This window comes from Danio aesculapii, chromosome 5 (genome assembly GCF_903798145.1).
Source record: "Danio aesculapii chromosome 5, fDanAes4.1, whole genome shotgun sequence".
In the NCBI taxonomy this organism is placed as follows: Eukaryota; Metazoa; Chordata; class Actinopteri; order Cypriniformes; family Danionidae; genus Danio; species Danio aesculapii.
In genome coordinates this window covers 43077492-43093125 of record NC_079439.1, presented here as the reverse complement: position 1 = coordinate 43093125, position 15634 = coordinate 43077492, and the positions used below count along the sequence as shown (strand labels likewise).

The 15634-nt window shown below is 37.5% G+C and overlaps 1 protein-coding gene across 2 annotated transcripts in view; it reads right to left on the bottom strand.

The window, feature by feature from the left end:
- pdzd2 (PDZ domain containing 2) overlaps positions 1–15634 on the bottom strand; it is a 133097-nt gene that overhangs the window by 50181 nt on the left and 67282 nt on the right. For both annotated transcript variants that reach the window (XM_056458270.1, XM_056458271.1), the window contains 2 exons: positions 13826–14321; positions 1968–2113 (listed from right to left, as the gene is read on the bottom strand). In XM_056458270.1, coding sequence (XP_056314245.1) covers positions 1968–2113; positions 13826–14321 — 642 coding nt within the window. The remainder of the gene's footprint in view (positions 1–1967; positions 2114–13825; positions 14322–15634) is intronic.

Genomic DNA, 15634 nt, shown 5'->3' with positions numbered 1-15634 from the left:
CTTTCTGCCTGTGTGAAGTGAAGAGATATTTCTATGCTAGGATTATATGCTGGATCTGTCTTGCTTTGAAAATTATTTGCTTTTATATCACGGTACTAAAAATCCCTAGAGCTGGAAATCTGCAGGATAACTTAACAACTTGGATAACTTGACCTTTATAGAGTACAGTGTTTCCCACAGGTTTAAAACATACTTGCGGTGGTAGCCGGATTAAAACACACCATTTACCCACATTACATAAATAGTTAACTATATGCGACAAACAAAACATAATTTAATTATTAACAATCATTTTATTTATTATGACACTGCTATACACTGTTTCTTTTCAATGGGTTAAAGTAAAAAGACTGTTGAAATAAAAAAGAAATCCACTATTTCCCTTACATTTATGCTATTCAGGAGCCATGAGCACCCACCGACAGGTAAAATCTTCTTCTCTCTCTTTCAAGTTCAAAACAAACCTAAATGCCAAAGCATTTTAGATATGTATATAAAATAGCATATATACTATATAGATACTATAATATAGCAAATGTAATATATTAACATTATCAAATTAATAAAATACACAGCAAAAGATAAATAAATTACATAAAAGGAATAAAAACAGACAATATCTCATATCATAATTATAAAATTAAAACTTGTAGATCATTTAAATAAGGCAAATGAGTTGATTGACCATTACTAATGGTGAACATCTATCGTTCAGTCATTTCGTTCTCTTCAGGAATATAGTAACGTTTTTCTGAGCCTTTTAGATTTAAAAAATTAATGATTTAATGTTTCTCTCGCGAATGTGCGTGCGCAGTCAGCTGCAAAGCTAAGCAAATTTTACTTAGGCAATGCAAAAAAGGCAATACAAAAAAGGATGGTAATAATAGTAAAAAATGTGCCACTTAATATACCTGGGCGGCCTAAAGTCTATGTGCAGGAAGTACTGTAGAATACTATACATTGGTACGGCAGCAAAGTACCTTGATAATTACTCCAGATTGATACTGTAGTTTCTAGCCATATTGAGCAAGAAAATAGCAACTTTCCATTATCCATCAATCTTTGTACACAATGTAACTACAGTAGAGTCAAGCTTTAAAGAAGAAAATTATTGAAATTTTTGATTGACAAAAAGTCTAATCCGAATCAATGACTTATGTATGCTAAGCTAAGTTAAAAGTGCTACTGCCAGATCAACTGAATGGATTTAAAAATTGTAAAACTCAACTGTTGAACTCTAGGGGTTTGCAAAATGAGCCTTTTCCAAATGATGTGGAGTATTCCTTTAACCCACCCAATCAACAGTGGACAGCCATTTTGTCGCACTGCCTGGGGAGCATTTGGTGGTTTTGATGCCCTCAGTTTTAGTATTGAGGGTGGAAGAAAGAGCTGTTTGTTCACTCTTCCCACCTACAATCGCTGTTGAATCTGAAACTCGAACCCACAACCTTCGTGGCACAAGTCTGACTACCCATTAGGTTCTGATTGCCTCAATTTTATCAAATATTCAGAATTTATTCTGCATTCAATTAACAATTGTTTGTTTTTGTTCCTGTAAACAATAATGTAAAAGAAATCATTTAACTTTTAGCTTTATCATGGTTGGTGATATGTTCCAATAGTCTGAAATCCAATTAAACTCTGTTAAATTAGAGGGTGTCAACAAAAACAACAGCACAGTAAACTTGACATGCAGCCCATGCATGACTGTAACTCTTGAAGCTTCTAATACTTCACAAACCGGTCATTACCATAGACTGTACATGGCAGCGTGACTGTATGCTCAGTGTCCGTCCATATGAGAATGACACAGTGGCTTTGAAGATGAATGATTATGATGGAGGGCACTCGAGACCCCGGCACTCGCATATGCATGAGACGCTCCGTGATCAGGGTCACCACTGCACCTCCTGTTGCCACAGCAGCAAATCAAAACCCATGCAAATGAAAGCAGTTCCTCTGTTTACCTCTGTGTGGCTCCTCCCTCCTCCACATGGGCCACGATGATGCCGTGAGGGGAGCGTTTGGACCCTCGGCCGCCTGTGATCTGGATACCCAGGCCATCCTGACCCTTCACCATGTGCATCTTCCAGATCCGGCTGCCCTCTCGGGGCTGAGGACAAAACAGAGGGGGATATTTATAACGTATGGTGGAACAAACAGGAATGTGCTTTATTATATAACACTAAACAAACTGCTGCAGCTGTTTCGTGGTTTTAACTTACATGGCAGTTCTCAAGCTGTTTCCCATTTTATGCTGTGTATCATGTAAAAATAATTACTGGTAATCTCAGGGAAGAAATTTCAGCAAATTATTAGGAAACAGTTTATTTAAATTTCTGGAAATTTGTATCTAATTATCATCACATTGTGGGGAAATGGGTTTTGAAAAATGTTTTGTAAAAAAATGTGGAAGAACTGAAATGTGTGGGTTTTTTTTATTCAGGCTTACATCCACTTTTGGAAAGGACATACGTGAGGAGAAGGGAGATTTTAAGAGAACCTGTTTCTGACAGCTTCAAGAGCTACTTTTCTCACTGTATGAGCTTAACTGTCCACTGCCATTATTCTTCATAAAGGACATTTAGGCTCAAAAATTAATACAGCTTCATGAAATGACAAAGCAGACAAAAAAACGAAGTATTAAAACTAAGTATTTTTTTCTAATCATGTACCTCAATTTTTATATGCTTTGTGGAAATATAAATTTATATAATCTAATTTCAAATGAACAATAATCTACATATAACTGAAAAGTTATATTCTTTGGTTTTTGATTATATCATTTTATTAACAGCCCAGCCATGAGGGACATTTACCTTTGTCTTTCTGACTACACGCTAAGCCAAAGTGATGCAAATGCTACGAAGGCTTTTAACGACTCTGCCTTTGTGTTTGGGTGATGCTTTCATGCTACAGAAACCCTGTTGTTGATTAACTTATGTGGTCAGTTGCTGGGCCAGTTTCTAACAGCTATATGCTGGTTATCATGCTGAATCCAATACTGAATTTGCATGCTTTGTTTAGCTATCTCCCCTCCTCCTAAGACAATATAGACAGGACATCTTTGTCTTAATTTAGACGTGTGACAAAACTCGCAGACTGCAGACCTCCAGTAGGCGACTGCAGACACATGGACTTGTTGAAGACGCTGTTTGACTGCAGATTAACCAACACGTCTCGATAAAGGAATTCTGCTTGTTTCAAGTCTCCTGGACAGTGTTCTCTCTCCCTTTCATTCATTTATTTTTTACAACAGCTTGAACATTAAAAGCAATTAAAAATACTCAGATTATTTGTGCAAGAAAACATTCATTCATGCATTGTTTCTTTTTACCAAAACTTTTCAAACACTGATAGTTGCTATTGATACTAAACTGATCAAATCTATCATTTTGACTTATACGTTGTATTTTTGACTACTGCTTAAATATAGTCATGCAACATGATACTAGAGTCACATATAAAAATCAGTAAAAAAAAAAAATACCCATCAGATTATTTATTATGTAATGTAGAATCTGCCCATTTTGGTGTAGCTGAGTACAGTGTAGCTGTTTTTGTAGCCTGTGGCTTTAAATCTAAATGAGCTGCTTCAACCCGCCCACCGTTCTGATGTGCGTGTCTGCTTCTCATCATGCGTTACGTCCATAGACTGTAAAATATATGGACGGAGCATCCGTGACGTCACCCATAGGTTTCTGAACACTGCAAAAGAAGCTACAAGTAGGCGCGGCCAACCGTCGCCATTTTGTTTGCGCGTCATCGCACCCACGGCGGGATACCAAACAAGGGCAAAGAGGCGGAGAGTGGGCGGAGTTACAGACGCCTGCTGGCACTTTGCTTAGACCTAGCAGACAGACTTTACTTTGGGAGAAACGCTTGATACTTCATCACCTGCGACTCGTTTGTGTTCTGACCACATGTGCTTGGCTGTACACTATATCAATAAAGTGTTTAGACTTTTAAAAACACTGTAGTAATACAGTGAGCCACTAAACATTGCTCTTATGACGTTTTTCTACAGGAGGAAAACGCGAATTACTTCCAAACACTTCAAATATAGTGTGTGTTAGTAAATGCAAGACTATTGATGAACTCCAGCATAACACTGTATGATAACGCTTCAGATGACTGTTCTAGAGCCTACAGCTAATCAATCTGTCACATTCTGGAGTGCTTTACGGGTCTAAAGAAAAATATTAATGATAAATGATCTTAAATAAAACAAATACATTTATAGAGATGGTATGCAAGTATATAACTTTACTCACATGGGAAATGAGGCCACGTGAATGGTTTGTGAGCACAATTAAGTGCACACAGCATCCTATATTATCTGATAATTGTAAGAAATAAGTCCAAAAGGCAGCTGACTGTGCAAAGCCACATAAAACAGAACAAAAATACGATGAATATGCCGAGATTAGTGGCTAATCTGCCGGATTCAGCTGAGGTGAAGTGACGGCGACCAGCGAGACCTAGCTGTCACTCAAGTGGCCACGCTCTTAATTATGCAAACTTAATATAACCTAAAATAAAGGAAATGGATGAGTTATAAAAAAATTCACCCCCCTCACAGTTGTCATGAGGGTAATAATAGCTATATGAACCAAAATCGTTCTTTGTACCAGGCTGTAAACACCTTTTTTTCTGCTGTAAAGTTGGCCATTCTAACAGTGGGCTCAATTGCAACTTGCTCTATTATGGAGCCAGGACTAGCGGAATTGTGATGAATTGCAGTTACAGTTACTTCCGTATTGGCTTCCCGAGAGAGAGCGGGAGATTGCCCTGGTTACGTCAGATAAACAGCCGTCAGTGACAGAGATGGATGAAGCTGAAATAAGGTCACTACTCAAAAATACCAAGTAAATTTATTTGATGCATTTGTGGTGGAGTCTATTCAAGCCTTTCTAAAATGATGAGTCTCCCACATTTGCCATTAGCAATACACACACACACACACACACACACACACACACACACACACACACACACACACACACACACACACACACACACACACGTTTACTGACACCATAAAGCCGTGGTGATTATGGTGGTTAAAAACCACATAGCGATTTTACTCTCTTTATAACAAACATGCTCTGTTTTAAAAACGTCTTAAAATAACTTTTGAGGTGCAGCTAATCACAGCGAATGGTAACATATGTTTTAATCCCAGTTTATTTGCAAAAATGTTCTGTGGACATGTGTTTACGTGTTATTATAGAAACATGAAGCCTGTCAATCAATTCAGTGGGCGAGGAATACCGCACTCCTACGTCACGTTGCAGTGGGCCTCAAAATCACTGGGATTTGGGTCTTATTTTAATGTCAAGAAATTTTTAAAAAAGAGACTTGTTGGGTTTACGGTATATCACTTCAATTTGACAGTGGACACACCATACATACACACAGTTCTGCCCAAACAGCTTATAAAAGTTCATCGTAGGTGCCCTTTAAATAAAATGCATCTCACTTAGGAGGAGTTAATATACAAATACATGCATGTTCATGTTCAAGCATTTGATAGGGTGAGCTTAACCCACTCAAATTTGATAGGGTGAGCTACATGTAAACCCACTCAAATTTATACAGCAAATTTTGTTTACAACCAACAGACAATTGGCACCAAAACCAGTGAATTGTTAACTGAAGATTTACTCTAACCAAATCAGTGAGTTGTTACGGGATACTCGCTCTAATCAGATCATTTGAATCACTGAATACATAACTTAAAACTTACTCTGACCATAACTGAAGACTATAGCTGCATTGAAAATCGTCAACTACTCATAAAGTTACAACATTTGAATTTACAACTTAACTGTTAGAAAATTATGTTCTATATAGTATGAATATGAGTAGTATGAATTGAACTCAGACATACTACCTACTACTCTGCCATTTGTCATTATTACATGTGCTACCCGCATAAGTTAGGCTGCTTCACTCCCATTCATGAATTGTTTCGCATTGCATCCATAGGATGCGCACTACAGCATCTCGCCAGAAGTAGTAGGTTATCGGGGTAACATGCTGTTTCTCACATAATATATAATAGGGAAAAATGTGATTCCAGATGCAGCACTATTCTGACCGGATCATCTGAATCACTGAGCTGTTAACTTTAGACTCACTCAGACTGCATCAGTTGAATCAGTGAATCACTAACTGAAGACTTATTCTGACCAGATCATTTGAATCACCGAGTTGTTAACTGGAGGTTTTGAGTTGATTAGATCATGAGTTAATTGAAAAGAATCATCATCACCATTATAGTTCGAAATAACAATTAAAAACGTGTTATAAAACGAAGTAAAAAGCATTATATTAAGCTTTTAAAATGTAGCAACACAAATGTAGCGGTTACCAAAAACGAAAAAAAAACAACTCAGTAAAGATGTAAATCTTACAAATCACAAAGTAAATTGGATTTATTACTCCATTACAGTTTAAAAGTGAAAACACTGATTGGTCTAAAATATGGTTAGAAGGGACTATTCACATTAATAAAATTATAAAAATTATTAAATTAATTGATTTTTAAATAAAAAGGTTTACCAAAACCAAATAATTAATCATTATGCAAATATAACGAATCTATGTAGATTTTGTTCTCATAATCTGTATATTGTGATCTGATTTTGCTAGTACTGCAAGACTACACTGTCCATCTTCCTCGAAAGGCAGCGTTCAAATGCATGAATTCATTTTAGCCACTGAGCCATTTATAGCTCTTGTGCCTGACATCAAAGCTTTTCTAACAGTATACACTGACACAGGAGCCCATTAATTTTCAACATCCTTTCAAAAGAGTGCCATGAAATTAGCCTAAAAATACATTTTAAAAGTATTCTGAATCCCTTAATATATGAATTTGATCTTACATAAGCTTTCTTTTATACTCTGTTGTAAAGAGTTACTGTTTTGAAATTGAAATTGTTTTATAAACTATAGAAAAATATTAAAATATTTATTCTATCAGAAAACAATGGTCAACATTAGAAGCTAATGGAGAGAGGAAGATAACATTGTGAAACCCAAATTAAAACCAGTAAGATGTTGACAAGTTAGATGATTTAAAGAGAAGCATTACAATTTATCCCAGATGAAAAACTTGTTTATGAATAACCTTTAGATATTAGCTAACAGTGTTGGGGCAATTACATAATAATACTTTTCCATATTAACGAGTAAAGTAACATATTTACTCAGACTATGCAGAGTCACTGATTCGATCCAAGACCAACGACGAGATGATCCCAAGGTTTTTATATCCTGGACCAGGCCGAATCCTGAGCAGCTACTGTGATGGTCATGGAAGAGTGGAGAACATGAGACTGATTCCTGTGACGCTCCAGAGACAGACAAGTCTTCGCTGAGGCCAGCTTCCAGCCTCCGCCACTGAGACTGCAGCTCTGCACAAGACGTTTGGCCAGCGGAGAAATTAAAATGGTCGTGCCCAACTGAGCCTGGTTTCTCTCAAGGTTTTTTTTTCCTTCACTTCCGCCTTTAGTGAAGTTTTTTTTCCCTCTCCGCTGTCGCCACTGGCATGCATGGTTCGGGATCTGTAGAGCTGCGCATCGTTGGATTTGCTCTTCAGTATTTGGACTCTCAGTAGTGATTATTAAACCACACTGAACTAAGCTAAACTGAACTGAACTTAAACACTACAAACTGAACTACACTGTTCCTATTTACTGTGACCTTTTATGTGAAGCTGCTTTGACACAATCTACATTGTATAAGCGCTATACAAATAAAGGTGATTTGAATTGAATTGAATATTTCTTTTAAAAATAAGTAATATTATTGAGTTACTTTCAAAAAAATGTAACGCAAGTTAATTTTTACCTTGCTTAATTGACTTTTTTAAAAATATATTGCGGATTAGAAATGACCTTAGTCAGGTTAAATCACACACTCAAATGAGAGGGAACAGACAGTTGGCTCGAAACACACTCATCATTATCATCATCAGGTCTCTTTTTTCATAACAGATGAGTCTGTGTACTGTTCTAGGAACTGAATAACTCAGGATATTGGTTTATTTCAAGTCAGAGGGGGTATCCAGTATGTTAGTACTGAAGATGCAAATAATCACGACAACTCCATTCAATTTAATGAACTGGTTCAATCGATTCACTTAGAAGATCCGGTCAAAAACAAACGATTTATTCACAAATCACCCGGCATCACTACAGAGACTTACGGGAGACTTACATTTTTGCTATGTATTCTTGTTATTTTGAACTCATCGAAGAAAAGAAGTGGATTGTTGTTAGGTGAAGATTATGAGTAAGTAAAACGTTTGACAACTGTAAGAAACACAGCATAAAAAAAAACACCAAAACTGGATGCGAAGCACTACACCAGCACTCCACCTCCAGCTAAACAACAAATGATTGACATCAGTTCACGTTATTGTTAACTAATTCAACTAAACTAAAAAATTGGTTATTGATTTTGTTGTTGAGGAGATGCAGCCACTGTCTAACGTTACTGTAGAAGAGACGTTTTGTAATATAGTAGATTTTTCTTCATTTGGGAAAAAAATATATTTGTTAATGCTACGTGAAGAAATTTATTAAATGTAAAAAGCTCAAATATATTTTTTAATTTAGGGATGATTTTTATCATCTTACTTTTCATTTTGTTAATAAACATTTTAAAGGCTTAAAATCTGTTTTGCTTTAAATGTAAATTATTTCATGTTTTATTGCAATCTTTATCTAAATGGACAATGAATTTACTTAACTAATAACACAAAACATTCAAAAGCAGCAAACACATTACTTTACATGCTTTCATTAATCTGTATATACAGCATGTATAGCTTAGGGCTCAGAAAGTTCTCAAAATATCATTTTATCCTACATATTTTTAAAGGAAAATGAAAACCTCAGCCAGGTAAGAAAAAGTAACTCAAAAGTAATACACACATTACTTTCCATAAAGAGTAACTGAGTAATGCAATTAATTACTTTTTGGGGGGAGTAACTCAATATTGTAATGCACTACTTTCAAAAGTACTTTTCCCCAACACTGTTAACTAAATATAATACTATAGAAAAACTTTTCATTTCTTTTTATTTTCTTAAAAGTAAAAAAGAAAAACAAAAGAATAAGAGCTGGATCCAAATCACAATTTTCACCTGGCACTTTGAGACACACCAGAAGTCTAAAAAAGGAATTGTGCACTTTTTATGAAGAGTTTGGTTATTATACTAGTAAAATATATCAGCTGTCTGCATTATATGTCAATGGGTGCAAAAGTATGTTTTCATACCTCCAACTCTACATATTTAAAATATATCCAATATCCATCTAGATGATAATTAATAATAAACTTTTCTTTTGTGTGAGCGCCAATAGCCTAGTGGTTACGAGGGCCAACACAGCACTGAGGTGCTCGTGGTGACCCAAGTACGATTTCTGGTTCGCAATCCTTCCCGTCTCTGCTCCCAATGTTTTCCTGTGTGTACTCCACTATCCTATTCTAATAAAGATGAAAAGCCCCTACAAATTGATTATAAAAAAACACTTTTCATTTGTGACTATCATTTTTATATGAACATGGTTACGTCTCAGTTGAATTGGGATATCAGTTTGGCTCCATGTCCAAACTGTTGAGTATTACCCATTTTCAATGGTCAGAACCATTGTGGTAGAAGTGTGAGCCACTTTGCACTTCATAAAATGAAAATAAAAATGTCATCCCCAACTTTACAACAGCAGTCTTTGTTTGACTATACAGCAAAGACAGAAAGTGCCTGAGCTTTTTGAGTAACCTGCCTGGAAGAACTCATTACTTTTGCGATTCAGTTTGGTGCCTCTTGTGGCGCAGACGTACACTTCACCTTTAGCACTTCTTCCCAGCATGACAGTTGCTTTAGTACACACCTCTGAACTCTAAACATGCTGCCACTTGTTGAGCTTTCTTCTGAAACTGGTCTCATACAGGGGCATGTTCTCAAGGAAAGCCTGTCGGCGCAGTGAATCACCAACACCGGATCTCTCCCTGAGATGGTCTGCTGCTTTTCTTCTCACGTTCTCACGCTTTTCCTGTTCACTGTCAAAATAAGTTTGCACATCCTCCCACTGGCATGTTCCCACCCAGCAAGCTCACATAGAGATATAATTCTACTAATTAATTGCGTGATAACCTCACTGTATGTCTATGAAAAGCAGATTGGAAAAGTACAGTACTGAACACAAACAAAAACTCTGATGTTAGACATTATCTTTATGTTGTAAGTTTCCTGTCATCATTTCATAACTGATTAGTCATCATTGTGTATATTACTAAGATTAATACATTATGAATTGTTCTTTGGTATTGTGGTTGTTGACATACACATTCTGGTTGAGATATTACATTGCTCCAAGGTAATGTGACTCATTTCAGTGGCTCAATGAGGTTTTGTCAGCTGTAAAATTAATATTTATTTGCTTGTAACATTGTGAGGATCTGGCATGCCTTTAATCACTTTTGGTAATACAATGGCAACAGTTAAAATGTGATTTTCTCTTAAAAAGTTATGTAAGCTACATTTCAGAGACATGGGACCCATTTAAAAAAAAATTCTGAGTACATTTCTAGACTGTAAATCTAAGCTTTGTAAACAACCATTTTAATGTAATGGAACATATGTTGTCTCCATATGCAGCTTCCAATTATCGTCAATGTAGTGCAAATTAAGGCTTAAGAATAGGTCCATCGTCCAACTTGACCTGAGATTAGATGTGACTGCAAAGTGGCCACAGAAATGTAAAACAGAGTGGGGTATGGAACACAGTATGGAAAGTAATTGAAAAAAATTGACCTGGAAAAATAACACAATACAATCTGCGGTAGCCATAGCGGAATGAACCACAAACCTATCCAGCATACATTTTATTCAGCGGATGCTCTTCCAGCTGCAACCCAGTACTGGAAGACACCCATACACACTCATTCACACACATACAGTATGGCCAATTTAGCTTATTCAGTTCACCTATAGCGCATGTCTTTGGACTGTGGGGGAAAACGGAGCACCCGGAGAAAATCCATGCCAACACGGGGAGAAACTCCACACAGAAATGCCAACGGACCCAGCTGGGACTCGAACCAGCAACCTTCTTTCTGTGAGGCGACATCCCTACCCACTGCGCCACTGTGTCACATTTTAACTATTAATAAGTAAATAATCTGTATTTCATGATCAAATTCACTTTAACAATCTGCCTAAAACCAAGTGGGTGCCAATAAACTGTGCATCTAAATGAAAAATATAACCTACCTCAAGGCCTTCCAGAACACGCATTTGTTAAATCTGTGTTTAGAACCTTTTTATTATTATTATAAATAGAAGCTATACAATTACACATATGGGTTCAGTCTGTTGCCCTTTTAATGTGGCTTTCTGAAAATGGCTTGTTGCAGAATCTCACAGAACCCGCACCTTGTTGGTCTTTGAAATCATGTGTGATTGTTCAAATTCAGCCCCATACAGCTTTTTGGGTTGATCCCTCCAAGCCGTTCTTCCAACCACCGACACATGGGCACATCTAGAAGAACCCTTATGGTTATTTTGAGTGAGCCACTCAGATTAAGGTCGCAAGACTTGCATGCTCTAGGCAACACTAGCGGTCCCGATGGAGAATAAAATCAGAAACATATGCAGTAAAGCCACACTGTGGGGTCCAAACTTCTAATTACAAGATGAGCATCAACCAACCACTCATCCAGCCTCAAAGCTAAGTCAACATATACTAAGGGAACGTTTCAATCTATGCACTTACAGGGTGTTTCTCTTTTCTGTTTGTTTGTTTGTTTATTTAGCTAATTTTTGTGCAGCCATTTTAAAATTAAAGACCATTTCATGCAGTTCAAATGTGAACATTAAATCAAACAGTTTTATTTGTTAGTTTTGAGTGAACTACTATTGTGATCTTGTTAATAACTATGGCAAAGTTGTAAAATAATCATTTATGTTGGTGATAAAACCTTAGTGGGCAATGCACAGACTGTGGAGGATACAAGTTCGAGTCCCGGAAAAAAAAGCCAATGCTCATATGGCTACCAACATTGTTTATCACTAAAATTATACCAAAATAAAATACTTTATAATCATTTTAACCATATTTTATTTCTTCTCACTCCACAAGAACTTCTTAAAATTTAACAACAATCACAAAACGTATTAATAAATGTAGAAAACATCCAAATTACTGTGCCACTGACTATAAACAACATGCATTTATGCATTAAAAGTTTTAAAGCAAAACTGAAACTTGTGGCTTATGAACTGTGTAGCTCTGCCCTTTCCCTATGCTCAGCGGAGAACTGGTTGCCCAGCTGAGCCTTGTTCCTCCCGAGGATTGTTCTCCATTTCCATCATTTGGTAGAGTTTTGGTTTCTCGCCACTGTTGCCATTGGCTTGCTTTGGCTGGTGTCAGTGAAGCTGCCCTTCGGTGGATCTTCCCTCAATGCTAATTGGCAATATACTGATCTGATTCAGCTTTGAACAAACTAGAATTCTGCCCTGCAACTTGCCTGATATGTTGAATGTGACGCAAAAACTGAAATATGGTTATCTAAAATTTTATTTCTTTTCCTGTTCATCCATATAAAGTGGCTTTGAGACATTCTGCTTCTATAAAATATTACACTATACACTGCACATATTTACAGTAGCTTGACTTTAATCTTATTATACAAGACTTAAATAAGACTAATACAGTATCAAAGTCCCTTTAAGGCAAGTCACTTCACTCAGTGACCATCTTTATAATGCCTCTCGGTCATGCAAGTGTACAGAATGTGGAGAAACTGTTTGCAGAGCTTACAATAAAATTTCATATTTGGAATCGTCAGTAAAATTTTAAAAAGGTCTCTTAAATTTTGTTTCTGAATGTTCTAATCGTGACAATTTTTTTCATGTTGTCCAAGCTAATGTATGTTTGAATGAAATGAGATCACAACACCGACCTCCTTTATGATTGTTTCTGAAGGACGTGATCATCTTATCAATCAAACTATTCAACTACCATAAGATTTAATATTTCTCATGTCTCTGAGACAAGTATTTGCTGAGATTCTTTCATATTTGCCAACCCTGGAGCGTTCATAATAATGAAGCAGCAGAAACTGTCATAAAAACACACATCTGGACCAAGCCCATCCCCCGACATCCTTCTACATGACTACAGCGTCCATATTGACTGTTACAGTTGTCCTCATTCAAAACTATCCATGACATGTCTTGTGTAATTTAATAATAAAACATTTATATAGTGCTTTTCTGGACACTCAAAGTGCTTTACACACATTTGGGGGGAATCTCCTCATCCACCACCACTGGCAGCCATATTGCGCCAGACTGCACACCACAGCTGATTGGTGGAGAGGAGAAAAAGTGATGAAGTCAATGATAATATGGGGATGGTTAGGAGGCCATGACAGACAGAGGCCAGTATAGAGTCCCCATCAATATACTGGGGCATTAGGACTCACAAAGACCGCAGGTTGAGCACCCCCTACTGGTCGAACTAACACCACTTAAAGCAGCAACCTAGCTTTCCCATGTTGTCTCCCATCCAGGTACTGACCAGGCTCAGCCCTGCTTAGCTTAGTGGGCAACCATGTGAGAGTTGCAGAGAGCTAGTTGCCGGTATTCTATAGTCTTTGCTTATATTTAAGAAAATATGGTAATAATCTTTCAAATCATTAGTAGATTCATGCAATCATTATGCAAATTATTATTATTCAAATAACCAGTTCTATCCCTGCATTAAAAAAAATCTGTAATATTCTTAGAGCTATATTTCTTACCTGACCGGAGGGTTCGCTGCTGATGGACTCAGTTTTGTAGTTTTCTGACATGCGTGAGCGGGATCGGCAGGGTAGGGTGGCTGTGCTGCCCACCCTCATGTGATTGGACATCATCAGCTCAGAGGGGCCTGTGATTGGACTGTCATCGGTAGGGGTGTCCTGAGGGCTGCTGCTCTCAGGGGACGTCACCTCTGCCTCCATGGAGCTGTAGCCATTCTCATGCTCAAAGTCTCGGCTATCTTTACTGTCTTTGCTGTCGCGAGTGAACGACGAGCGGGAGATGACACCAAATTTTCGTGTCCGTTTCCCATTTTGTCCATTGTGTGTGGGGCTTCCCGTTGTCTCAGAGGAGATGCTTCGTCTGTGGTCGTTAGAGACGTCCACAAAGTTGCCCCCGTTGCTGCCATTGCATGGAGGGAGCGGAGCTTTGCGTTTGATTCTGCGCAACATGATCAGGTAGATGCAGCCTCCATTCCAGCACTGGTCTGCCAAGTAACTGGAGAAAAAAGGGGATTAAAAATGTTTATTAAACTGCTATTACACATCATCACACTGTAAATAAACCAGTTTGACAAAATAAACACTTTTCTTTCATTGTAAAAGGGATTACAGAGCTGTCAAATCATCAAATCATTTACAATCACATGAAATGCACTGATGGATGATCATCTGCATGTTGACTGACCACACCCTGATTCTCTGTGTGAAACACTAAAATTCTATATTTTAATAATATCTTGGCCATTCATTGGATGCAGTGGAAGTGAATAAAGAATGGGACTATAAAGATAGTAAAATAAAGAGAAGTACTGCAGTTATTTTAGACTAAATAACGTTTCAATATAAATGTTAGTTTCGGTCACATTTTATTTTGATGGTCCGATTGTTACATTGCATCTACATGTCAACTAATTCTCATTAGATTATAAGTAGATTGTTAGGGCGTACTCACACTATGCTATCCAACCCGTGCCTAGGCCCGTTTCCCAGATCGTTTCAGAAGTGTGAGTGCTCTGAATCAGGCTCAGGTACAGTTCATTTAGCCAGCCCTGGCCAGGTTGGAAGAGGTGTGCAAGAGAGCGGTTCACTTGGGCTTTGGTGCGGTACGCTTTAGTGTGAGTGCAAAGCGCACCAGACCCCGAAACTGAAGACGAGACGTGACTTTTAGGGGACTGTTTCATATGTGTTTATTAATCATTCTTACAATTTAATGAACGCAAACTGTTTAGTTTATTAAAGATGCAAACCCCTCACTGCACCACAGCTGCACCTTCAGCAAACCTCCTAATTCCTGCAGCATGAGGACTTTATGATTGTTTATGAGCATCAAAAGTGGCTGATCTGTATAGAAATATTTGACTGCGTGTCACTGCATCTCAAACGACTAAAACGATATAAAGAAATCTCCACTGTGCTGAGCGAAAGCGCTTCTGAACAGCGCATCATCAATGACGCAAGCGTGCTCAGGCCCGAATGTCATGTGAGTGCGGGCTGTCGAGGGGAGACAGAAGGGTGGACAAGCATGCTTCGGCCGGTTCAAGGCCACTGTACATAGTGTGAGTACACCCTTAGGTTGGGGTTAGGGTTAGTGCAAGTAGACATGTACTTGCAAAGATTCTTATTATCGGTTAAATGTATGTTGAAGGATCAGTATCAACAGATATTAAGCAGTCTACTAATACTCAAACGGACCATCAAAATAAGGTGTTACCTTAGTTTCTATTATCAACAGCTCATAACATTCAACCTTACATTAACAGCTTTGTCTCTTTCTTGTGTAAAGTAATTGTATGACTTTAATAAATGTGG